Below are 26,078 nucleotides of genomic sequence, written 5' to 3' on the forward strand. Positions count from 1 at the left end.
AGAGATCGGGGCTCCGAAAGACTAGGGAACGAGCAGGTGTGGGGTTGGAAGGTTACATTTTGACAGTTACTTTGGAGTGGAGGTTAGGGAGAGTTCTGGCCTAGGCGTCAGCACCTGGAACTCAAATAGTACCTAATATAAAATTAATCGAGTCCCAGCTCTACCACTTACTAGTAGCGAACTCGTGAGTAAATCATTTCTAGGTTCTGAGCCTCTGTTGCCCTACTAGTGAAATGAAAAGGATATTCCCATATAACAGGGCCTTCATGAGAACAAAATGAGAAGTGTCAAAGTTGGCCATGAGCAAGGTGAGAACCCTGAGCCAAGGACCGCACGGCCCTGCCCCAGAGGAAGGGGCTGCCGTGGAACAACCGACTTTAGAATCCACCGCACGAGCTCCGCAGCGACAAGAAAGAAGCGCGCGTGCCAAAGTCGCAAAGGAGCCTGCGGTGCCCAAACCTCGCGAGATTTCCTGGGCGGGCAAAGTCATCTTCCCAGCCACATCTCGCGAGATCAAGATTCATGAGCGGCTATCGGCCGGTTAGGGCTTGCGGGGAAGATGGAGTATCCTGCATTGGGCACGGTGGAGAACGCGGACAGCGGCGGAGCCAGGTCGTACAACAATTCGGAGGAGCGGGAGGGCCGGGAACCGGATGGGCTGCGCTTCGACCGCGAGAGGGCGCGCCGCCTCTGGGAAGCAGTGTCCGGGTCGCAACCAGTGGGGAGGGAGGAAGGTGAGTCCGGGGGCTTCAGAAGCTGGAAGCCCCTCGCCTGCCTGCTAGTTTCGCAGGGAGTGGCGGAAGCGCGGGGCGGGGACGTGGACCGGCCCCCAGGTCTACGGTCACACCCCCTGGCGCTCGGCCCGCCCATCTGCGCGAGGAGCCAGGGGACTCCCTGACTCGTGCACCACGCTATGGCCCGGGCGCCGTGGGCCAGCTCCCCTGAAAAATCCAGGCTGCGGCACCCCAAGAATCGCGCGCAGATGGTCAATGGCCTTCTCACGCTCTGGCCGTGGGCTTCTTTCCCCCGCCTTAGTCACCTACCAGAGCTCACCTCTTCCTGAATTCGAGGACTGGAATCTCTAGGCTTGCCGTCTAGGCCATCTCAGAGACCCCCCAGAACCTTCCTTGCCAGCCTCGTAGCCCCTTCACCGTCCCAGTTTCCAGGTTCACCCATCCCTAGTGTCTTTTGCCTCCCTTCTTTCATGCCCCGCACTTCCGAGGGCTGTAGAAGGCCGCCTCCTTACCTCAGTGTACCTTCTGGACTTGCTGACTGAGTCCTGGCTTACCTCTGCTTTTTGGTGTCTCTTCTCTTGTCTCCACCGGCTGGGTCCTTTTTCTAATATGGGGGCCAGGAGCCTGAGAACCTGGCCAGGGCATTCTTTGGCTCCAGCTTCTTGTTTGTATCCCACGCTTGACCCAAAGTTGAGAATGGAATACATAAGGCCACCTAGAAGGGCATTTCTGAGCTTCCCAGCTTGCTCTGCACTTGACCTGGCCCTGGATAAGATAGGCATAGAAAGAGGAGAATAGAAAGAGCTGCTGTGACCCTGTTTTGTGACCCACTTCACAGTTCTTAGCAGAGCTACCTGCTTAACTCTAACCCAGAAGTACACAAACTGGGCTTTTGTGCTAATCCTGTCAGGTAATCTGCGGAGAAATCAGATTTCTCTAAAGATTTGTTTGCTTGCTGAGGAGACTAAACTTGGAAGTTAATATATTGCTTGTGAACTGACTGCCATGGGATAAAATGAAGTTTTTGACCACATCCAAGGAAGATATGTTTAAATTTGGGGTGGTACACACGACAGACCTATACCCTATATATACTTTACCAGTAAAACTAGTCTTGAGTGACTCTTAAATTAATATGAGGCTCCTATCTCCCTCATTCTTATACTTCAAACTTGTTTGGCACAGAGTTACACTTTTCCTTTCATTAATTTGACAAATACTGTCTTCCCAGGATTGGCTGGAAATCAAAGCTGCAGAGATGAAAATACTGTCCTTGCCCTGGAGGGGCTTGTGGTCTGGTCCAGGAAGCAGACGCCAAGACAGTTGCAGTATAATGTAGTGGGTGCAGTAAAGAGGAAAGTCTAAAAGTTGGGGTACACAAAGAGGAAGTGACCTTTGTCCTCAGGGGACAGAGCAGGCATGCTCTGGACCTTGAAGCAGAGAACACAGCAGCTGTGCTCTGGAAAGTGAGCTGTTTATGTGTGTGTGAGTGCACACAATCACTTAAAGACTGATTCATTTCTCTGATCTCACTTTGTCCAGTGATTTGTTTGAGGTCTAGATAGATACCTATAACACCAAGTCCTACTCACCTTGGGTTTTTTATTTTCTCTTAGTTATAATTTTTGTTTTCTCATTGAGGTGTAATTTACACACCATAAAATTCACCCATTATAACTGTACAATTCAATGATTTATAGTAAAAGTATAGAGTTGTATAACCCTAGGCCAACTTAGAATATTTCCATCACTCCAATTAGTTTCTTTGTGCTTTTTTTTTTTTTTTCCGGCTGTGCCAAGTCTTAGTTGCAGTATGTGGGATCTAGTTCTCTGACCAGGGATCAAATTCAGGGCACCTGCATTGGGAGTGTGGAGTCTTAGCCACTGAACCACCAGGGAAGTCCCTCTTTTGTGTTCTTTTACATTAAATCCCCACTCTCACCTCCTGCCCTTGGCAACCACTAATCTGTTTTCTGTCTCTATAAATTTGCCCTCTCTGAACTTTTCACATAAATGGAAATATAATACATAGTCTTTTGCATTTTGTTTCTCTCACTCAGCGTGTTTTTGAGGTTTAGCCTCAAAATTAATTAATACTTTATTCCTTTTTATTGTTAAATAAAATTCCATTGTATGATTCTTGCTTTTTTATCCTCTAATGATCTCTGCCTTTCAAGTGGGCTGTTTAAACTATTGACATTTAATTTAGTTGTTGATATGGTTAGATTTGCTGTCCCTCCTTCATGACCTTGTGAAAATCAGCCCTCTGTTTCACATTCTAGATCGCTCAGCCTCTGCCCCATACATCTTCTGATTATCTACAATATAGATACAAAATAAATCCTACCAATTAGGTGCTTTCTCATAAGATTTGGAAGGTAGAAATGTGGTGAAAATCACATTCCTAAGACTATTGGTACTATCAAGAAAAATTGTAAAACTATACAGTCTTCTCACATCAGGGTTCCAGCATCCATTCTCCAGCTTCATAGGTTAAGAGGCCTGTTCCGTGACATGGAGCTTCTTACTTCAGCAAGACTGCAGTGGAGGCCTCAGAGACTAGCTCACATGTTGGGACAGTAATGCATGCATTGTTCCAGAGACATTTCCAGAAGGCTCAGCCTAGTACCTCAGTCTTTCCAATATTTTCTAAGCACCTAATTGCTTGTATCAAACCTGTCCCCTGTGGTAATTGGTAGATGGATTAGAGTTGTATCTGAGCAACAGAGATGCACATTCAGGCCACCTTCCCAGAATTCTGATAACTCATGTAGGTCTTTTTCCCCTCTGCTTCCTCCAGCCTATGAACTCGCAGATTTTTGTAAGTCAGAAATTCAGGAAAGGGTTGACTGGACAGTTCTGACTCAAGGTCCCTTTTGCAATTGCAATCAGATGGTAGCTAGAGCTGAAACAATAGTGGATGGAACTTCTGGAGGCTGACTAGGTGTCTTTTTTTTTCATGTAGTCTCAGGGTCTCTCCATGTGATTTCATGATGGAATAGTTAGGGCTTCCTCCAAGCTTGGAAGGAAGCTGCTTATGTAGTGGCTTAAGACTTGAAGAACAGTGCTCGCTTCGGCAGCATATATACTAAAATTGGAATAATACAGAGAAGATTAGCATGGCCCCTGCGCAAGGATGACCCACAAATTCATGAAGCATTCCATATTAAAAAAAAAAAAAAAAGACTTGAGCAAATATTCCCAATTTGGTTCATTTTTACAATATGTCTTCCACATGTCTATATGTTGCTTAGTGGTCAGGCAGTGATTCAGTAACACCTGGAGTCAGTAAGGCCTCAGTCCTCTGCAGTTGGATCTGTGGGTATGTAGGAAAGGGCATTCAAAGTTCAGGCCATTTTAAAGTCAGCCCTAACTTTTACTTTCTGTCAGGCTCTTTTGCATCACTTATGTTCATGTGAACAACCAGAGTTGGCCAGGAGTATTTAGCTACCTTAGGCCCTCTTAGGTCCCCACTGCCACCCAGGCTCAGCCACAGACATTACTAACCTCAGGTTATAGTAAAGCCTTTGGCTTTTTCTGCTCACCTGCCTCTGAGACCATCATTTCCACCGACATTATCAAAAGATCAGGGCATTGCGCACCACTCCAACTCAAGCACTTTCCTCTTTCATGGGGAAGCTGCTGGTTCTCACATCCTGCCTCTTCCTGGTAGAACCTCTGCTCTGACTGAGTGTGGGAGGTGATGAGAACAGTCCCAGACCCCTGCTGTTCTCATCCAGAGTTCAGCAGTTGTACAAGCATGACGGCTTCCCGGGTTGTGAAGTGCCTTTGATCAGTTTCCAGAGTACTGAAGGGATTGTCTCTGTCAACTTTGTCCAGTTTTACAGTGGCTGTGGGTGAGGAAGATCTCCTCTACTACAGCTGCAAGCTCTACCTTATACTCATTTTATGTTCAACTTCACTTTCTCTGCTTGACCTCTAAATTTGGAGGGTCCAGGACTCAAAATCCCAGGGGCTTCCCTGGGATTGGTAAAGAATCCAGTCCACTCAGTGGTAAAGAATCCGCCTGCCAGTGCCAAAGACACTAGTTCCATCCCTGATCCAGGAAGATTCCACATGCTGCAGAGCAGCTGTGCCTGTGTGGCACAAGTAATGAGCTTGTGCTCTAGAGCCCGAGAACCACAACTACTGAGCCCATAAGATGCAGCTACTGAAGCCTGTGCACCCTAGAGCCTGTGCTCTGCAACAGAAGCCACTGCAATGAGAAGCCCACACCCTCCACACCTGGAGAAAAAACCCGCACAGCAACAAAGACCCAGCACAGTCAAAATAAATAAACAAACATTAATCCCAAGAACTCTTTCCTTTTCCATCTACATTAGGCATCCTCTTCTAGTCCACCGCTTTAAACAGGATAAATACACTGATGATTTTCAATTTGTATCTCCAGCTCTGACCTTTCCCTTGAACTCCAGGCTTGCATCTCAAGGTGACTCCTTGATATCTCTACCCATGTGTATGATAGAACACTCATGTTTAATATAGTTGAAGGAAAAGTCTTGATTTCCCCTCCAACACTGTCTTCCTCCACTTCTCATCTACTTGTTACTCAAATTCAAAACCTAGGAATTAACCCTGACTCCTCTCCTACTTCACCCCCTCCATCCAGTCAGAGAAATTGGATGTCAGATCTACTTCCAGAACATAATTCCAAACCCATCCACTTTTCCTCATCTCCACTGACAACCTACCTGGTCCAGATTTCTGTTATCTGCTGCCTAAAAGACTGCAGCAGCCTCCTCCCTGCTCTCCCTGCTTCCGTTCCTATTCCCATACAGTCTGCTGACACAATGAACAGACTAATCTTTTCAAAATGTAAGCCATATCTTGTCACCTCTCATTGCACTAAGAATAAAATCCATAGTTCAGACCATGATTTATGAGGCCTGTACTGAGTTGGCATTATCTGGTAGGCCTCAAGCTGTCTCTCCCAACTTTATTTCCTACCAGTATTCACTCATTCACCATGCTGTATCCACAGTGTCCTTCTCTTCATTTCTTGCATATGTCAGACTTATTCCTGCCTCAGAAACTTGATTAATTTATTTTATTGAAGTATAATTGATTTACAATATTGTATAAATTTCTGCTGTACAGCAAAGTAATATTTTTTCATATTATTTTTCATTATGGTTTATCATAGGATAGTAAATATAGTTCCCAGTGCTATACAGTAGGACCTTTTTGTTTAATTCATTCGACATACAGTGGTTTGCATCTCCTAATCCCAAACTCCCAATACATCCCTCTCCCACTCCCTCCCCTTGGTAATGCCAAGTCTGTTCTCTATGTCCGTGAATCTGTCTGTTTCATAGATAGGTTCATTTGTGTCATATTTTGAGATTCTGCATGTAAGTGATATATGGTATTTCTCTTTATCTGTCTGACTTCACTTAGTATAATAATCTCTAGGTGCATCCATATTGCTGCATATGACATTATTTCATTCTTTTTTTATGGCTGAGTAATGCAGAGTTCCAAAGAATAGCAAGAAGAGATAAGAAAGCCTTTCTCAGCAATCAATGCAAAGAAATAGAGGAAAACAACAATGGGAAAGACTAGAGATCTCTTCAAGAAAATTAGAGACACCAAGGGAATACTTCATGCAAAGATGGGCTCGATAAAGGACAGAAATAGTATGGACCTAACAGAAGCAGAAGATATTAAGAAGAGGTGGCAAGAATACATGGAAGAACTATACAAAAAAGATCTTCACTAGATTATCTTCAAGATAATCATGATGGTGTGATCACTCACCTAGAGCCAGACATCCTGGAATGTGAAGTCAAGTGGGCCTTAGAAAGCATCACTACGAGCAAAGCTAGTGGAGGTGATGGCATTCCAGTAGAGCTATTTCAAATCCTGAAAGATGATGCTGTAAAAGTGCTGCACTCAGTATGCCAGCAAATTTGGAAAACTCAGCAGTGGCCACAGGCCTGGAAAAGGTCAGCCTTCATTCCAATCCCAAAGAAAGGCAATGCCAAAGAATGCTCAAACTACCACACAGTTGCACTCATCTCACACGCTAGTAAAGTACTGCTCAAAATTCTCCAAGCCAGGCTTCAGCAACACATGAACCGTGAACTTCCTGATGTTCAAGCTGGTTTTAGAAAAGGCAGAGGAACCAGAGATCAAATTGCCAACATCTGCTGGATCATCAAAAAAGCAAGAGAGTTCCAGAAAAACATCTATTTCTGCTTTATTGACTATGCCAAAGCCTTTGACTGTGTGGATCACAATCAACTGTGGAAAATTCTGAAAGAGATGGGAATACCAGACCACCTGACCTGGCTCTTGAGAAATGTGTATGCAAGTCAGGAAGCAACAGTTAGAACTGGCCATGGAACAACAGACTGGTTCCAAATAGGAAAAGGAGTACGTCAAGGCTGTATATTGTCACCCTGCTTATTTAACTTCTATGCAGAGTACATCATGAGAAACGCTGGGCTGGAGGAAGCACAAGCTGGAATCAAGATTGCCGGGAGACATATCAATAACCTCAGATATGCAGATGACACCACCTTCATGGAAGAAAGTGAAGAGAAACTAAAAGCCTCTTGATGAAAGTGAAAGAGGAGAGTGAAAAAGTTGGCTTAAAGCTCAACATTCAGAAAACGAAGATCATGGCATCCGGTCCCATCACTTCATCGCAAATAGATGGGGAAACAGTGTAAACAGTGTCAGACTTTATTTTTCTGGGCTCCAAAATCACTGCAGATGGTGAGTGCAGCCATGAAATTAAAAGATGCTTACTCCTTGGAAGGAAAGTTATGACCAACCTAGATAGTATATTCAAAAGCAGAGACATTACTTTGCTGACTAAGGTCCGTCTAGTCAAGGCTGTGGTTTTTCCAGTGGTCATGTGTGGATGTGAGAGTTCGACTGTGAAGAAGGCTGAGCACCAAAGAATTGATGCTTTTGAACTGTGGTGTTGGAGAAGACTCATGAGAGTCCCTTGGACTGCAAGGAGATCCAACCAGTCCATTCTGAAGGAGATCAACCCTGGGATTTCTTTGGAAGGAATGATGCTAAAGCTGAAACTCCAGTACTTTGGCCACCTCATGTGAAGAGTTGACTCATTGGAAAAGACTTTGATGGTGGGAGGGATTGCGGGCAGGAGGAGAAGGGAACGACCCAGGATGAGATGGCTGGATGGCATCACTGACTCGATGGACATGAGTCTGAGTGAACTCCGGGAGTTGGTGACGGACAGGGAGGCCTGGAGTGCTGCAATTCATGGGGTCACAAAGATTCGGACACGACTGAGCCACTGAACTGAACTGAATACTCTATTGTGTATAGGTATCACATCTTCTTTATCTGTTCATCTATTGATAGACATTTAGATTGTTTCCATGTCTTGGCTATTGTGAACAGTGCTACTATGAACATAGAGGTACATGTATCTTTTTGAATTGTAGTTTTGTCTGGATATATACCCAGGAGTGGGATTGCTGGATCATATGGCAACTCTATTTTTTCAGTTTTTAAAGGAACCTCCATGGTGTTTTCCGTAGTGACTGTACCAATTTACGTTCCCACCAGCAGTGTAACAGAGTCCCCTTTTCTCCACACCCTCTTCAGCATGTGTTATTTGTAGACTTTTTAATGATGACCATTCTGGGTCACACATTTTATTAGATTTTGGGGATACAAAGTCATAAATGACATGATCCTTACCCTGTTTAGTCTCTGGGAATCAGATTCTAAATATTCTTGAGAGGGAACCCCATCTTCTTTAACAAAATAATCCAACATCTCCAGGCAAGGAGAGGATGACTGGACCCTGGGTAACATTTTCCCCTTGTGGGCTTTGCATTCTGAGGAGCCTCTCACCCTCCCTTTAAAAAGCTCTCAGGGGCTTCCCTGGTGGCTTAGTGGTAAAGAATCCACCTGCCAGTGCAGGAGACACGGGTTCAATCCCTGATCCAGGAAGATCCCACATGCCACACAGCAACTGAGCCCATGTGCCGCAACTGCTGAGCCCATGTGCTGCAACTACTGAGCCTGTGCTCTAGAGTCTGGGAGCACAACTGCCGAGCCCATGCACCCTAGAGCCTGTGCTCTGCAACAAGAGAAGCCACTGCAATAAGAAGCCTCACACCGCGACAAGTAGCCCCTGCTTGCTGTGACTAGAGAAAGCCCGCACAGAGCAGCGAAGACCCAGCACAGCCAAAGATAAATAAAAATTTAAAAGCTCTGGCCCAGATCTATTCACACATCCACTTCCTTTTGTTTCTCTGAGGATGGCTGAGGCAGCCAAAGTCTTTCAGAAAAATTTACCGAACAGTGTAGGAGAAAAACGGGGAAATAAACAAGGGACTCCAAGGAGCAGAAATATAGCCAGGCAACACCCCTTCTTCCCAAAAGGGCTGTTATAAATAAGCTTTAGTTCTTGTGGGAGAAGAACCTTAAAACTTCCCCACCCAAAAATTCCCTCCAGGAAATATTGTCCACTTTTTGATCCAGAGTAGAAGATAAAAAACATGGATTTGCCATCTCATCATGGTTTTCTAGACTTATCCCTGCCTCAGATTATCAATGTCATGATGATAGAAATGTCTGGAGTGAGATTTTACTCCCTCCTCAAAAAGTAAGGTCTTGTTTTCCAGGTGCAACAATTAAGTACAGGTTAATACTGTGGTTTCCTACAGTGTGGAACTTACATGACATAGTAATTTTAGATATTTCAAAATCAGATCAAGAACAGTAAGAGAATTATTTCCTTTTCAAGTCTTTCAGTCCTTCCAGTTCTATCCGAGAAGATGTCTCAGTTGGTTGCTACCATGTCTTAACACCTCTCCTCACAGTTGCCACTGTCTTAATGTTCCTTTTAGGAAGCTCTGCAAGCTTCTCGCACCAGTATCTAACTAGAATTGTTTCTTTTTTAATGTATTCATTTGTATTGGTTTCTACTTAAGTTTGTAATTTAAAGACTTATTTCTAAAAGAATTTAGTAAAGAAAGTTAGCCTACATAAAATTATAAAGTAAGTTATAGGTTTGGTGGCTCAAGAATATAGCCTGAGTCATGAAAGCCCTTAGGGAAGGGGTGGCAGATTTAATGGTATGGCATTCCATTATTCAGTGCCTGCATTTGAGGCAGCGTTCAAAGACAGTGCTGTTGAGGCAGGTTTTTAACTCACAGCGCTTTTATTTTTCTCTCTGTAGTGGAACACATGATCCAGAAGAACCAGTGTCTCTTCACCAACACCCAGTGTAAGGTTTGCTGCGCCTTGCTCATTTCTGAGTCCCAGAAGCTGGCACACTATCAGGTATGCCCTTGTACCTTAGTACTTTCTAGACCCAATGCCAAGCCCCCTCTTCTCTCTGTCTTGCACAGTGAATTCCTTCTTAGCCACCCAGATGTTGCCTTCATGCATGTTGGCTTAATTTTTGACTGAGTCTTAATTTGACTGATTGTCTTAACTTGACTGATTTACTTAATTTTTCTGAGTCTCATTTCTCCATCCAAATCAAGATCATTATACTTATATGTTCCCTTACAGCTCAGTGTACTAGAAAGTCTATGCTTTGGCTTTAAATAAACCTGTAGTTGAATCACAACTCTGCTGCTCATCTTGGTCAAGAAACCTCATTATCTTAAGCCTCAGTTTCCTCATCTATAAGATTGAGATGATGATAATTTTCTCATAAATTTTTATGATTAGATTGGACAGCATCTAAGTACCTTATACAAAATAGGAATTCAGTAAACCAGGTTTTTCCCCTACCCTCTCCTCCTCAAAAGTTTCTGTGAGGATGAACCACTGAAAATCTGGTAGATATTTTTGAGTGCCTTAGGTATAAAATGGCATTTGGGTATCTTTGATCTTTTTCCTGGGTTCTTACAGAGCAAAAAACATGCCAACAAAGTGAAGAGATACCTAGCAATCCATGGAATGGAGACACTAAAGGGGGAAATGAAGAGGCTAGACTCAGATCAGGTAATCCAGCTGCCATGTTGAGACCACTCGCTTCCTGATGAAGCCAGCAGGCAGGTTGGTGTGGTGGAAAGAGCGTGGGCTTTGAGTCAGACTGACTTGGCTTCAAATCCTAGCCCTTTGTGTAACTTGGGCAAGTCTTAATCGTTTCTAAGGCTTGATTTCTTCCTCTATAATAATGAGGATGCTAAAAAATAATAATAATGAGGATGCTAATATCAACTACCTTTCAGGATTTTTCCAAACAAAAATGAAAGAAGGTTTATTAAAGCACACAACACAGAGCCTGGCACATAGTAGGGGCTCAGTAAATGGAACCATTGTTATATATTACATTGAATGGTTTGTTAGAGTAGGACCAGTGTCCATGCCCTACTCAAGAAGAGAGAGAGGAAGGAAACTAGAATGCTTACGATCTTGAGATCCAGTGGAAAGAACTGAGTTTCTCACTTGAATATTGGGAATAAACAAGTGGAAGGAATACTCTTCCAAATTCTCGTTCTGATCAAGATGTAAACATGTTTGCTTTTGCCTTAGCAATACTGTGAGAATTATGCTGAAACAAACCCAACCCCTCAGGTGTACCATTATTTTTGTTCCATAGCAGGCTGTGCAAATATTATGGGATGATAAGTCAGCAGACTAGGGCCAAATACTAGCTCTAGAACTTACTGGTTGGGTGACCTTGGACAAGTCACTTAACCTGTCTGTAGAGATAATCGTTGCTACCTTGTAAGGGTATTGTGAAGTCAAATTACAATTCCTAGTGGATGTTCAGTGAGTTAGAGTTTACACTACAAACTGTGTCTCCCTATCACAGGGGCCACAGGTTTGGAAGGGCCTTGCTCATCCCTTCTCCACATTCACTGGACTAACCCCCTAGTTGCCCTCCTTATCATGTGGAATTCAGAAAGACAATATCAACTCTGTGGCCCTGGGCAAGTCACTTAACTTCTTTATATCTCTAATCCCTCAACTCTCGGGGTGGTCCAGTAGTTCAAATGAGATCACAGACTCCTCCCCATCCAACAAAGAATTATTCAGCCCCAAGTGTTAATAGTACCAAGGTTGAAAAATCCTATCTTAGATGAATATTTTATTCAGACAGCAGACCTGAAAGAGATCCTGGAAGCCCTTAATATAGGCTTGAAATACATTGTTTTCTAGCCTAGTCATAATCATCAAATAAAATACAATGGTCTGCTTGTTCAATAAACCCTGAACATCTGCTGTGTGCCAGTCTCCACCAGGGTGCTAAGGATAGGAAACATAAATGAGTCTAACGATCTTTGCCCAAACGTTGAACTTTAGTCAACAAGAAAGTCTCCTAAGCTACACCACTGTCAGTTTAGGGTGACACATGGTACGACAGAGGTCTATTTAATGTATTCCAGGAGTACAGAGGAAGAATAAAACTAATTCTTCCTGGAATAATCACATAAAGCAGGTTGATAATTCTTTACTGAGTAATTTTCTTGAGTAAAAGTCTCTCAGAAGAAGTGATATTTAATCTGGGCCTTGAAGGCTAAGCAGACACATGCCAGGCAGGAAAGAAAGGAGGATCATTCTAGGCAGTAGGAACAGCCCAAGTAAAACACAGAAGTAGCAGAGAACAAAACGGGGAATGGTGAGTAGAGCATGGGATGAAGTAAGAATCCAGAAAGGTAGGTTGGGGTCAGTGTGTGAAGAGGGCCTTGAAGGCCCATTCTCCTGTGGGCAGTGGGGAACCAGTGAAGATTTTCTGGCCGGGCAGTGGCGTGATCAGACCTGTGTTCTTTCTCCTAACCAGAAGAGCAGCAGAAGCAAAGACAAGAACCAGTGCTGCCCCATCTGTAACATGACCTTTTCCTCCCCTGTCGTGGCCCAGTCGCACTACCTGGGGAAGACCCACGCAAAGAACTTAAAGCTGAAGCAGCAATCCACTAAGGTGGAAGGTACTGGTTTTCCTGAGTGGTGCTATATCGGGACCCCTCCCGTCCTCAAGGCACCAATGCCAGGTGCTCCCAGAAATGCTCACTGGGGCCACAGACTTGAAGAGGTTGAACTGCTTTTGAGAGCCCTTAAAAATATCAGAGTAGACACAGCTTCATTGAAATGCAGCCTCAGAGTCCTACTCACCTAACCTTCCTTTCTTTGGTTATATCAGCCTTTCTCTGTAGAAGCTTCTTAGCCCTGAGCTTTTGTCCTGACAAATAATTATAACTCGGGAGTGCCCAAGTCCTCCAGGCTCTGCACACCAGGAGAGCATTCTGTCTCCTGCCTCTCTCACTTAGATTTTTCCCTCCTAGCATCCACCTGCCCTTATTACCATGTATTCCAAGTTAAAAGTTAGATTCTTGTCTTTTTTGTGTGCTCAGGTTATGCCCTGTTCACTTTAATCCTCAAAGCTGCCTGTTCTCCTCAAGACGAGGACTTGCCTTTCAAAGCTGAAGACTTCAGCACTGCCAGTACTGCCCAACAGTGTTTGCAGCTGCCGTGAATCCATTCCCAGGGCAGTGACTTCTAAAATAACCCCCTTTACCTTGTCACCACTGGGGCTCAGCCTTCATTTTCATCTCATTAACTACTGACTTTTTAGGATTTTACATCTCTGCTAACTGCAGTTAGTCAAGACTGAAGGTTCTTTGATCTTTATTTCACTTTTTTCTCAGTAAGTTTTCTTCTCTATTTTGGACAAAGAGGTAGACTATAATATCTGTAATACTTGTCCTTTTTTGAATTGCTGTATTATGAAAATAAGACAATCATGTTCTAGAAGACTTTGAAGAATAAGATAAAAAAAAAATCACTCATAATTATACTGTCTTACCACACCCAAATCTAGTATTTTAGCAATGAAACAACAGATGAAGTCATGGATACCCAAGTTTAAATCCTGGCACTGCTATTTACCATCTGTATGACTGACCTTCTTCATGCCTGAGTTTTCTCACCTATAACATGTTGATAATATCATCTACTTCATAGGTTATGAGGATGAAATAATGTATATGAGGGCCCTGAGACATAATAGATGTTCAGTAAATGACATTTTGGGATTTTTTGTTTTGTTTTGGGGCCATGCTGCACGGCTTGCAGGTCCTTCGTTTCCCAAGTAGAGACTGAAACTGGGCCCCAGCAGTGAGAGCACCAAGTCCTAACCACTGGACTGCCGGAGAGTACCCAGCAGATCCTATTGTCGATATTAACAGCACAATTAAGATTGTGCGTGGAATCCCCACATAAAATGCAATGGTTGATCAGGCGTTCACCACCCGGAGCATGTCATTGGCCTTGTTTCCGATTTGTTCATCTTTAAGTTGTACTAGCAGTAGTTGCTTTTTTGTGAAGTCACTGTTGGTACCATTTATGGTACCAAAGAGATTAAACATGAAGCCAAAGGAAACTAGCTTAAGAACAGAACTTTGTAAGATCATTTATCTTTAGATTTATATGAACTTGTCTTTCCATAAATGGGAAAATTCTCTGGAATATTCCTGGTCCAAAGATTCCATATTGAAGAGTTTATTTTTCATATTTACTTTTGGCCCTTGCCGCATAACAGATATGTTTTTATATAATTATAATCATAGTTCATGTACCATTTGTATCCTGTGTTAACTTTTAATTTTGTAGTTAGAGCACATTTCCATGTTATTACATGAGTTTATAACTATATTTCTGAAAGTAAACATTTCTCTAATGTAAAAGTAATACAAGCATATTGTAGAAAGTATGGAAAATATAGATAAATGGAAAGAAAAATACCCATAATTTTACCATTCAAAGACAACCACTGTCAACATTTTGGAGAACTATTTCTCCTATAATCTTTTGTTATGTGTATGTGTGTATATGTGTGTCTATATTTGTTTTATGTGTGTCTAGATTATGTATATAAATGTAAAATACTTTAACCCTGTTGTTTTTATAAAAACAGTGTATACTCCTCATTGTTACTTCTAGTTCAAACAATGCAAAAGGTATAAAGAGAAGAGTAAATACCACTCAAATCCTACCACCAAGAGAGAAACACTGTTAATATGTTGGCAGCATTTCAAAATACCAGTACACACATATAGATTGCACATCTGTCTTTTAGTAATGATATGATCATATTGTGTGTATAATTTTCTTTTATACTCTTTTCACTAATAGAACATTTGTATTTCTCCATATTATTAAAAAGTTTTTCATAAACATTTTTAATGACAATATCCCATTGCACCACATTCATTTAACCATCCTCTAATGATGAATATTTACGTGTTCTCCCTCTCCTTTTTTGGAATTTATAAATAACACTACAGTGAACAGTCCTGTAGAATTCTCTTTCTATATTTCAAGTTGTTTCCTGAAAGAAGACTCCCATAGCTCTCATTTTTATTGGATGTCCATTAAATGGTTCCTCCAACTTTAATTAACCATTCACCTCTAATGTTTCTCTTTAGTATCTTTTAAAGAATGACCTTTATGTTTTAATGATTATGATTATCTCTTCTGATATCAAAAATCTACATTCACTGTAGAAAAGGTGGAAAATACTGAAAATTATCCTTTTACTCAATGCCTTTGGTCTTTCTCTACACATTACCAGTTGTTTTACAGAACTGAGGACAAAAGAAATAGTTTGCTATATAACCTGCTTTTTTTTTCCCACTCAACACCACGTACTGAATATTTTCTCATAGTATTGAATATTCTGTAACATGTACATTACTTTTTCAGTGACTTGTTGAAATAATGACTACGGAAAATTAATAGCCAGGAGAATTAAGAGTCTCTGTACTGGAAAACCATGTAGGAAAAGCCAGCAACTTTCTTCTGGCTTGTTGAAAATCCTCAAAACTTCCCCCATTAAAGTGGAAGGGATGAAAGAGCATCTGTGTGTGAGTGCTGCTGAACCTCACCTCTCCTCCACTGTTGGTGGGGGTTCTAGGCCACATTCTTAAAGCAGTGGTTTCTGGATTGATACCATTCCAGCCACATGGGCTCATTAGTGAGCCATGGCATCAATTTTTAAAGCAGCAGTGCAGCCTATAGTCAGGACATTTGTTGGCCCACAGGAGGTTTACACATATGCCCGTACCAGGCTCTGATTAACTGAATTCACAGACTCGAGCCAGGGATGCTTTCTATAGGTAAACACATGGGCTATAGCCTTCTTGTCTCCCTGCCACACTCTGGCAGCCTGGCATAGCAAAGAGGGCATGGTCTTTAGGGTCACACAGACCTGGATTCACTCATTAACTGAGTGATCTTTGGTAAGTCATTTCACCCATCTGAGCCTTGGTTTTTCTCTGTATCGTGGCAAGATGATACCTACCGCAGAGCATAATTCAGAAGACCAGAAGAGAAAATATGTAAACAAAGCTGGTAACTGTCAGTGTCATTCTCCTCTCCCCACTCAGCCTAGAAGGCAGTGCAGCTCAAAAGACCCCCTTAGTGTGGCGCCTTTTCTAAATGACCCTCTAGACCCTCAGGCTGTGCATCTGTGCATTGGCTTCCAGATCTATAACTGGGGTACTTGAAGGATGGGAATAAAACACTAACATTTCTTGTCCTATGTGCTGTGACATTCTGGGGAGTTCTGAGGGATGAAAAGACTGCAAGCATGTACATCTCACATCTATTGTAATTTGGCAGATGGGTAGCAGAAGTGCAGAACCTCCTTGGAATATGAGAAAATAGGGATTCACGTGCCTAAAGTAGTTTAAGCTGCCAAACAAAGGAGCCGGTCTTTGGGTTCCCCCATATCTTCTCAATTAGAGAAGATTTTCACTGTGATTCACACAGGCAGTGCCCCATATGCAAGTGTGATTGACTAGTGACCCAGCCTTTCTTTGCATTCAGCATACATGAAAGCCTGGCACCTTCTGGGTTTTTTCATTGTTTCTGTTTGAACTTTCTCACCACAGCTCTGTCGAAACGCCTTACAAACCCTTTCCTTATGGCCTCCACCTTAGCCTTGCACCAGAATAGAGAGATGATAGATCCAGACAAGTTCTGCACCCTCTGCCACGCGACTTTCAATGACCCTGTCATGGCTCAGCAACATTATGTGGGCAAGAAACACAGGAAACAGGAGACCAAACTCAAACTTATGGCACACTACGGACGGCTGGCCGACCCTGCTGTCACTGACTCAGGTAAGTGGCCTAGCTCACACCCAGAGCTGGATCAGGGCTTGACTGCTAGAGCTCCCTGGACCATCAAGGGTATGCCTTTCCTCTTTAGGTCTTCTGAAGCAAGCATTGCAAATTTAAATGCTTGCAAAAACTAGATGGGAAATTTTGGTAAGTGAAAAAGCCAGAAAGGGATGTAGTCAGCTGAAGAGTACATGCCTCTCCTAGGCAGTGTTAAACATTTGTTAACCATATCTTTCAGTTTTTTGAAAGACTCTGGAAGCCAGATTTACAGCTGACCCTCTTTTGCTCTAGTCCCTGCCCCTGCTTTACCTGGTCCTGCCTGGCCATTCCCTCACTGTCTCTTTTTTATTGGCAGGATTCAGGCACTGCAGTGTTTCAGGCCGCTTATCTTAACTCGTATCCATTCTTTTATCTCAAGCCAAAGCCTTCTCCTTATATTCACCCTCCTCCATTTGTCTAACATTTAATCCTAGAACTGTATCCTAGATATTTTTTTCTTGCTTAAATCATCTGATTTCTTTACAGATCAACTAAATTCTTTCATGAAAACCTAGGTGGGGGGAAAGGGTTCACATCCCACTTTGATATTAATGTATACAGCATAATTTGATCCCCACAGGATTCCTATAAAATAGTTGTGATTTTCCCAATTTACAAGTAAAGAAGATGAAACTCAGAGTGACATGCTAAGGTCATACAGCTGATATGACCTGATGTTAATAAATGACAGCATCAGTCGGGGTCTCTAGCTCTGTCTGATTCTTAAACTTATACTCCTTCCCCCTGCCTCCAGCTTTGAGTGTACTCGGCTGGAGGCGCTCCAAGTACAGGGTGTCAGCAGAAATATTGAACTGACTTTGACCCGCTTCTTACTTACAGAGGTGGGGTGTTGACCTGGGATGTGCAAGCAGGGACTTCCACTGACAGGACTTCTGCCTTCCCAAACAATTTAGGTTGTTAGCAGCTTGGCTTTTTTTCCCTGCTGGCTTCAGTCCACCCTTGTTCATTCATTCTTTCAGACAGTCATCCTGCACTTACCAATAGCTGCCATAGTCCAGGGCTTAGGCTAGATGCGCTCACATGTAATTACCTGATTTAATCCTCACAGCAACTCTGTTGTACACATTTGATTATTCCCATTTTACAAATGAAGACATTAGCATCAGAAAGATGAAATGGTTTGTTCTGGATCCCATGCTAGACTGTGGCAGCCAACATTGAAATCCAGGTAAGGTTCTGTGTTAGGTCCACAGAATAGTTTCCATGGGGCTTCTGGCATGTATCATGACACGTATGAGTCAAATGTGAGATGACCCAGAGTGTTCAAATGTCTCCCACAAGGATGAGATGTAGCATCTACCAAGCAGATTAAACAAGACTTGTAGTTTGCTTTGTACTCCAGGCCCACATTTCTCTCATTTATTCAAGAATGCCAAACTAAGCCCTGCATATCATTCAGGTAGCCAAATCCTTTCAGTTGCTGGAGCTCTCAGCATCCCTTCTGGGTCACTGGAGCCCTCTTTTTCTGTACCCCTGTCACCTTCTCTCCCTTCCTTAGGGCCTTGCCTCCTGCAGGTCAGGTCTACTTTCTCTGCCCCATCTGATCCCCTAGTTTCTTCAACCTCTGTACATGGGACAGGCTTTCAAGTCTGTTCGTTTCATACAAAGTCAAGAAATGTTTGTTGAGCTCTTTCCTAATATACGCCAGGCATTGTGTATATAACATATATTAATTACATGTCCATGTTCTTATGGAGCTTAGAGTCTAGCAGAGTAGACAGGCATTGAGCAATTAACTACAAGTGTGGCAAGCTTTAGAAAAAGAAACAAATGTTACGCTATGAAGATAACTTAAGATGGAGGAGCAAAGATCAAAGGCTCCCAGAAGCGAAAGGGATAGTGTGGGGCAACATGATGCTGGGGAGATGAGCAGGTGTCCAATCATGGCACTGTAGGTCATGTTTGAGATTTGAGCCTTTGTCCTAAGAGCATTGGGAAGCCATTCACATCCTCAGCATTATTAATTAGAGCATTCTAGTTACAAAGTGGAGAATAGTTTAGAATGAGGAGGAAGGGTAGTGGAGAGACACCAACAGTGAAGCTGTTGCAATAATTCATAGTGGAGAATATGGGAGCTTGGACTAAGGTAGCATTGGTAGAGATAGACAGGAGTAAATGGATTCAGGAGGTAGGTAAGAAGTAGAATTGGCCATCCAATGTGGGAGCTGAAGGAAAGTGAGCAGTCAAGGTTTAGCCTTAAGCCACAAGGTGAATAACCAGGTTTTGGCAGCCTGAGTTTGATACCCATGAGATACCCAAGTAGGAATGCTCAAGAGGCAGTTGGATACATAGGTGTGGACCTATAAGAAAGGTCTCGGTTAGAGATACCACCATTTTGGTGGTTAGAAACTGCTAAATATTGGTAGTTTCATATGTTTGAAGCTAATAAGTGGTACTTGAAATCAGGGAAATGAATGAGATCCCTTAGAGAATTTGGAGAGAAAGGAGTGAAGGGCCTAAGATTGAGCCCTCTGAAAATTCTGATGTGCTATAAACATGGGTGAACCTTGAGGATGTTATGCACAGTGAAATAAATCAGTCACAGAAAGAAAATTCCTATATGATTTCAGTTGTATGAAATATCTAGAGTAGTCAAACTCATAGAAACAGAAAGTAGAATGTGGTGGCCAGGGATTAGGAGAAGGGAGTAATGGAGAGTTTAATGGGTATAGATTGGCAGTTTCACAAAAATGACAAAAGTTCTGCACGGTAATGTGAAAATGCTTGACATGATGAAAACACGAATTTCTCTGACCCAGAACTGTCCTTTAACATTAAGTGAATTGGACACTTAAAATAGATTAGATGGTAAACTTTCTGTTATTTGTATTTTACCACAATTTAAAATAGTAAAAAAAAGAAAGACAACCAAGATTGAAACCTCTGAAACTGGCAATAGTAAATGGTGAAGGTCAAACAAGAGACAGCAAAACAAACTGAGAAGGAACCACCAGCGGAGAAAAATCAAGAGTGTGGCATGCTGAGAGCAAGGGCAGGAGACTGAAGGAGGAAGGAGTCACCCACGCTGCCAAGTGCTGTGGGGAAGCCCAGTACAAAAAGGCTGCATAAGCATCCATGTTGTCCGTTAAGTTTAGACACAGGGAAGCCTCCACTGGCCTCAGAAAGAGCATGTGTGCGTGTAGTGGGGAGAGGTTGCAGAATAATTGAGAGACAAGGAAATGGAGAAGCTGTTGTAAACAGGGCTTTCAAAGTCTTGGCAGTAAAAGGGAGGAGATGCTTTTCCAAATAAATCAGATGTTTTAAAATGAGCTCTAGTGACTTATTCTTCATAAGATCACAGGGGGAAACCAGAATATCAAACATGTAAAATGAAAACCAGATAAAAATGGATGAGTGTGGGTACTGAACAAAGCTGTTTTTTATAAGTACCAATGAATTCTTCACTTACCCCAAGTGACGTTTTGAATCTAGCTTACAGATTAGTATACTCTGCACTGAGATGTACTTAGCATAGAAGAGTCCAGAGACCTGTGGTTCAGAGGAAAGGATGGGGGCTTCACAGACCAGAGGGCAAATCCAGCTCTGACCCCAGGTCACTTAACCTCCCTGAGCTTGCTTCGTGCTCTGATAAATGGAGAAAACCATCTACCTATCTTCCAGCATTGTTATAAGAATCCAAGGGCGTAAGTATCCAAAATTTTGTCATGGTGCTTGGTGTTTAATAGATGATGAGTGAGCTGTTGTAATCTGGGCATCAGTGACTCTTAACCATTGGTGGTTGTTACCCCACACCAGCCCCAGGTTCTACCCTGGACCTTGCAGGGATGGTGGTTCTGCTAGTCCATTGTGAGTCTTTTGCCTGTTTGTGTTGAACCATGAATTCTGGCCTTCAGAGTCTAAAAAAGACCTGAATTCTGATTGTAATAATTTTCCCCTTAAATGCTTTAAAAGGATATGTCTTCCAGAAAATACCTGAAGATACAAGAGAAACAAAGGTAGCTGGGAACATTGGCTTGCTTATTGAATTAAAGGAGATTGTTGGTGTTCCCAGCTGCCATGGAAGGCTGGTTAAAAGATACTCTCCATTTTTTTGCCAGCATCACTCATGGAATCTATAAGAGTGAAATAAAAATAAGCCAAAACCTCATATTTACTGGACACTTAACTATGTGTCAGTTACTTGTATTTGAATGATTACAATAACCTTATAAGGTTGATACTAATATTAACTGCATTTTATAGGTATGGAACCTAAATCTCAGGGAAGCCCCACTTTTACACATCTCAGAGAGATTAAGTACCTAGCGTGTGGTCCTACAGGTAAGAAATGATGGAGCTGGGATTTGAACCTAGGTGATCTCACTTCAGAGCTGTGAGGTTTTAGGATGGCAGATGACTCAAAAGGTGTGTCAGAGGGGTCTTGAAGCCGTGTGTACAGTGGCCTGCCTTGTGCAGCTGGCACCAGGCATGCTGGGTAAGTAGAGCCTCATAGTCAGCCACTCCTGTTTGCCATTCACTAACTCTGTGTTCATGGACATGTGACCATGCCTTATTTTCTTCCTCTGTAAGAGGATGGTTTTCATGGGATCCTTATGAGCATCAATCAAAATAATATAAAGTGCATGACTATATCAGGCACTTAGTAAATAATAACTGCTTTTTATTGTAAGTACTATGGGTATGGTATAATTGGTTTATAGTTGAGAAAAGCTGAGGATCAGAAAAGCAAAGGGATTTAGCCAAGGTCATGTGAATGCAGAGCCAGGAGTCCAGCCCCATTTCTTGGCTCCCGACCCATGCTCTCTCTGCTAGACCATGTGAAGAAAGGCCACTTTGTCATTGGAGCAGCCCTGTTAGTGAGAAAGGGTATCTGTGAGCCCCACAGTAGAGAGACAGATTAATTTTCCCTATAGGCCGCCTCGTTAATTACTGTTATTGCAAGCGCAAGGAGAGGCCTGCCTTCCCAGAGATCTCTCATCTAAGGGCACAGTCCAGGTAGAAAAGACAGTTACACCAAATGTCACCTCTTTGTTCTATCAATCATTTATTTCCTCAGCAGACAGCTACTCTGGACCAGGCTCCATGCTGGGACAAAGGGTACAGGGCAGGGGGGGACAAGGAGTTTCCCAGCTCCAGGGAACACACAGGCATACATGTGCCCCTGATCGTTGAGTCATTGAGGCCTCTGGGATTCTTACCAGGGCCTAACCTCACTCCACTCGTCCATCTTCAGAAGGGCATTTGCACATGCTGTCAAAAGCACAAAGTCCCCAGGCCCCTTCTTATTGGATTACTGAGCATCTTGACATTTACGTGTGTTTCAGCCGGGAAGGGCTACCCCTGCAAGACATGCAAGATAGTGCTGAACTCCATAGAACAGTACCAAGCTCATGTCAGCGGCTTCAAACACAAGAACCAGTAAGTAAGCACACTCGAAATTCATGGGTCTGCGGCAGGAGCTCAGGGCTTCGGAATCAGAACAAAGCCAGGTATTCCTTGGCTAGAAAGGAATCCTGGCAGTCTTTTCTTTTTAGTTAGCGAAACCTTGGTCAGTCAACAGAAGTATCCCCTATGTGAGTTCTCCTGTCAGCTTCTCCCCAGCCTTTAGACCTGTTGGGCTGAAGGTTTTAGTAGAAAAACAGAAATGATTCTCTTAGTGGTCGCCTAAATTTTTTGGCAACATGTTAGCAGTCTAACTGGGGACACTCGTCAACCCCAACCCACCACTGGCTTGAAGACCAGAACTGCCGTTAGTTCTGTGGCAAGAGCTTCCTCTACAGGTTATTACCAAATATGACCCAGGTTCTTTCATTGATCAAATACTGAACACCTCTGAGTGGTAGCCCAGACAGACCCAGTCTGACAGACTCAGTTCCTGCTCTGATAACCTAACATTCTGATGGGATGAGACAGAAACAATGACCATGCAAACCACCAATAATTACAAATGGTGATAAGTGCTTTAAAGGGAAGAGACTAATAGAGTTGTCTGTCTGTAATAATCTTGAAAATGATTCACATTCTTTGGTTGAGCTCCTGGTCTGTTGCAGGCCATATGCCAAGCAGATTCTCTCAGGTAATCCTCACAATAGTCCTGGGAGAAAAGGGTTATTATTCTGATTTACAAACACAGGTGACCACCACTCAGAGTGGTGTTATGAGGCAGAGCTACAATTCACACTGAGGCTTGGCAGCCTCACAGCATGTTCCTCCAGGGCAGTGCTGACCAGGGGGTTGTGGTGCCGTGTGATACGAACAGGCCAGGTCCGTCTGGGAGGGCTCAGATGGTTCAGTCCCTGCTTCTCAGGAGGGTAGTGTGGACGGTGTGCCACAACATAACCTTGGGAGATAGGAATTATCCCTGTTCTACAGATGAGGAAACAGTTTCAGGCAGATCTGCTGAGATGACTGCTTTGACTTTGGTGATTGGTTCTGGACTGCTTACAGAGCCAAGTGAATTAAAGGTGGTAGAAGGGCAGAGTGTTAGGCTCAAAACGTTCTTGGTCCTCTCTGCTCTGCCTGAAGTCTCCTCTCCCACACTGTGGCTTTATTGATAGATACATCTTTAACTGGGAGAACTCGTGAGGTTCCCCTTAGATAGGATTTGAGACAAGCCCTCACACCTTGGCTTGCATCTCACTTTCAGCATTGCAGCTTGGCTGGTGGCAATTTTGGCAAACAACTCAGAACCAGTCAGAACCCTAGCGTGGGGCTACCCAGACTTGAAAATGCTAGTGTTGTTTATTATTTCCTTCTTACACTTTCCAGCTGTGTGACCTTAGGTGAGTCAATAAACCTCTTTGAGCCTCCAATTTCTTCTCTATAAGATTATGCTACAAAAACAAAACAAAACAAAGATTATAGTATAATTTGTTGAACACGTAATTGAATCTCATTTAATTTGCAACAGCATCTCTGAATTAGGACTCCCCCCACCCTTTACAACCCAAGGAAACCTAATATCAGATAGATTAAGTAACTTGCTGTAGATCTCATGGTTACTTGGAGTTAGACCCAGTATTCAAACCTCTTGACTCCAAAGCCCATTCATTTTGCTCTGCTGTTTCCAAATGGATCTCTTCTTCCTCACCATATGGGATGAAGTAAGTGTTAGAGATAATATATGTCAAGTCCTAGTCCTGATAAGAGGAGCTATTAGAGATAAGCTTTCATTCACTCACCAGCGATTTATTGTTCACCTATTATGTGTCAAACCCTGTTTTGAGCACCAGGGCTATGTTAGGAACCAAGACCAATACTTTTCTCTGATCCATTTGATCCCCCTCTGATGGTAGAAAGAGATCCTAAACAAATCCAAAACAAATCAGACAGTATCAGGTGATACTAGTGAGGTCATGACTGGAGAGCCACTTGATTCCATGTGCTGGGAAGAATGGTCTTTCTGTCCCATCCAGGTCATGTAGAGCCCCATAGGCAGAAAAAGTGGTTCAGTATAGAGGAAATGCATGGGCTTCAGTCCTGAATCTACCACACTTTAAATCAGCTTACTGTGGGCAGGTCACTTATACTTTCTGAACTTTAGTTTCCTTGTATATAAAATGGGGGTGCTGCTGGTCCCCCCGCCTTGCAAAATAAGCCTGAGAATGAAACAGGATGCTGAAAGCAGAACACCCAGCCTTGTGCCTGGCATGCGGTGGTTCTCAGTAAGGAGAGCTGCCTGGCTTGGTACTCCACACCCTGAAAGAGCTGTACTGTCTTTAGAATAGGCTACCTGGGATACCATCACCACCACCACAAACTAATCATATGCCTTTGTTCCCTCTCAAATTACAGGTCACCAAAAACAGTGGCATCACCTCTGGGCCAGATTCCCATGCAAAGGCAACCCATTCAGAAAGACTCAACCACCTTGGAAAACTAGAGGTGTTTCTGTCCAGCAACCCAGGTTGAACTAGCCATGAGCCAGCTTCCTGTTACTATGGTCAGCCCTTGGCTCCGTCTTCCTCCTTTCTTACTCCTGGAGAATACACAGGCCTGAGGCAGGAGTAGACCATAGAGAGCCTCGGATTGGCCCAGGCAAATCTACTCCCCCTCCTCCCCTTTGGAATTGGCCCTGTAGGTCAGGGTAAGAGAAGCAGAGATGTTGACAGGACTTGGGATTTCCCAGGGTGGTAATTTGGAGGATGGCCTTTCCCCTTCGTCAGCCCCTCTGGGCCGTATGTCATGAGACCCCAGGCCTATCTTTCTACTAGAGGTCACTTATAGACCACTCCCTGCAGCTAAAGAACAGAGGTCTCCCTAAGCTCTAGGCATCTCCAGTGAAACCCAGAAATTTCACTCCAGGCCTAGGCCTAGGTAGGAAAGGGCAGATGGAAGTGGCTGCCACATGGAGGCTTGGAGTTCATGTGACACTTCCCGCCCCACAGAGAGTGTGAGCTTTCCTGAGCCTGGTATCCGATGCTGGCCAGTTGTCCAGATTTCTGCCCACTGTGAAGTCTCCTCCTGGAGCAGTGACACAGTCCTGGCAGAGCACTGGTATCCCGCTTTCCCCTTCTCCACAGTTCCTGAATGGTGCTAAGGACCTGCAGCAACTGGGGACAAGCTAGAGCCGAAGGAGGCCTCAGTGCCCAGTGGGATCACAGAACATGCCAACAGAGGCCTTTCCCCTCCTCCATCAGAGGTGCTCTGGCACAGGGTCATGTGGGAAGGTCCCCACGTAAAAATTTCCTGGATGGCTCTCTCCCTTTAAAGGGAAACTGCCCTCACGCCAGCCAGCTCCGAGGCTGACCGCTGTCCTTTGGCCCTACTGGTCCTCTTGTTCCCCTTGCGCAGCAGACCGTCTGCCCAGGCTGCTGTGGTGCTAGTCCTCCCCCGTCGTCCACTAGGAGATTCTGGAGACCAAGGAGCAAGATGGACCCTTAAGAGAATAGAAAAGAGAGCTGGTGTAAGCTTCTGCAGTGACGAAACAGCTATGTCCCCGACCCCAAATGTAGATTTCTACAACACTGCTGTGCTTTATGGCCTGGGACTTCACTGGGAGTGGACTTTACCTCATAGCTTTCAAACAGGAATTCCATGGAGGGTCACCCTCTGAGGGGCCTGCTCACTGGGTCAGAGAAGTCCACAGCTGCTCTTGTGGGCTCCTCCCTGCACTCCCTGTCCCTTCGCCTGTAAATGCCTTCGTGTATTATGTGTGTGCGTGCGTGTGTGTGCGTGTGTGCGTGCGCTTATGCTCTATCTTTTGGTCACTGAAGCATCTAAATAAAGAATT

At 43.6% G+C, this 26,078-nt stretch overlaps 1 protein-coding gene and 1 non-coding gene across 3 annotated transcripts; both read left to right on the forward strand.

The window, feature by feature from the left end:
- Nucleotides 1–559: 559 nt before the first annotated feature.
- On the forward strand, nt 560–26,078 carry ZNF346 (zinc finger protein 346). Of its 2 annotated transcripts, none has more exons than XM_052643633.1 (7): nt 560–734; nt 9,925–10,028; nt 10,608–10,700; nt 12,487–12,631; nt 16,595–16,825; nt 22,171–22,264; nt 24,641–26,078. In XM_052643633.1, the coding sequence occupies exons 1-7, from the start codon at nt 560–562 to the stop codon at nt 24,726–24,728; spliced, it is 930 nt and encodes a 309-aa protein (XP_052499593.1). In that variant the 3' UTR covers nt 24,729–26,078. The 2 variants fall into 2 exon arrangements, with proteins under 2 accessions (XP_052499593.1, XP_052499594.1); XM_052643634.1 differs by having other exon boundaries at nt 16,643–16,825.
- LOC128051859 (U6 spliceosomal RNA) lies at nt 3,799–3,905 on the forward strand. The gene has a single exon (XR_008199778.1). It is a non-coding gene; the product is annotated as a U6 spliceosomal RNA (small nuclear RNA).

Source organism: Budorcas taxicolor, chromosome 7 (assembly GCF_023091745.1).
Source record: "Budorcas taxicolor isolate Tak-1 chromosome 7, Takin1.1, whole genome shotgun sequence".
Classification (NCBI taxonomy): domain Eukaryota; kingdom Metazoa; phylum Chordata; class Mammalia; order Artiodactyla; family Bovidae; genus Budorcas; species Budorcas taxicolor.

Excerpts from the sequence above, each read along its gene's own strand:
- ZNF346 (XM_052643633.1), top strand. The coding sequence starts at position 560 with ATGGAGTATCCTGCATTGGGCACGGTGGAGAACGCGGACAGCGGCGGA. Across the intron at positions 10,701-12,486 it reads AGAGGCTAGACTCAGATCAG|AAGAGCAGCAGAAGCAAAGA; the intron begins GTAATCCAGCTG and ends TCTCCTAACCAG. Across the intron at positions 12,632-16,594 it reads GCAATCCACTAAGGTGGAAG|CTCTGTCGAAACGCCTTACA; the intron begins GTACTGGTTTTC and ends TTCTCACCACAG.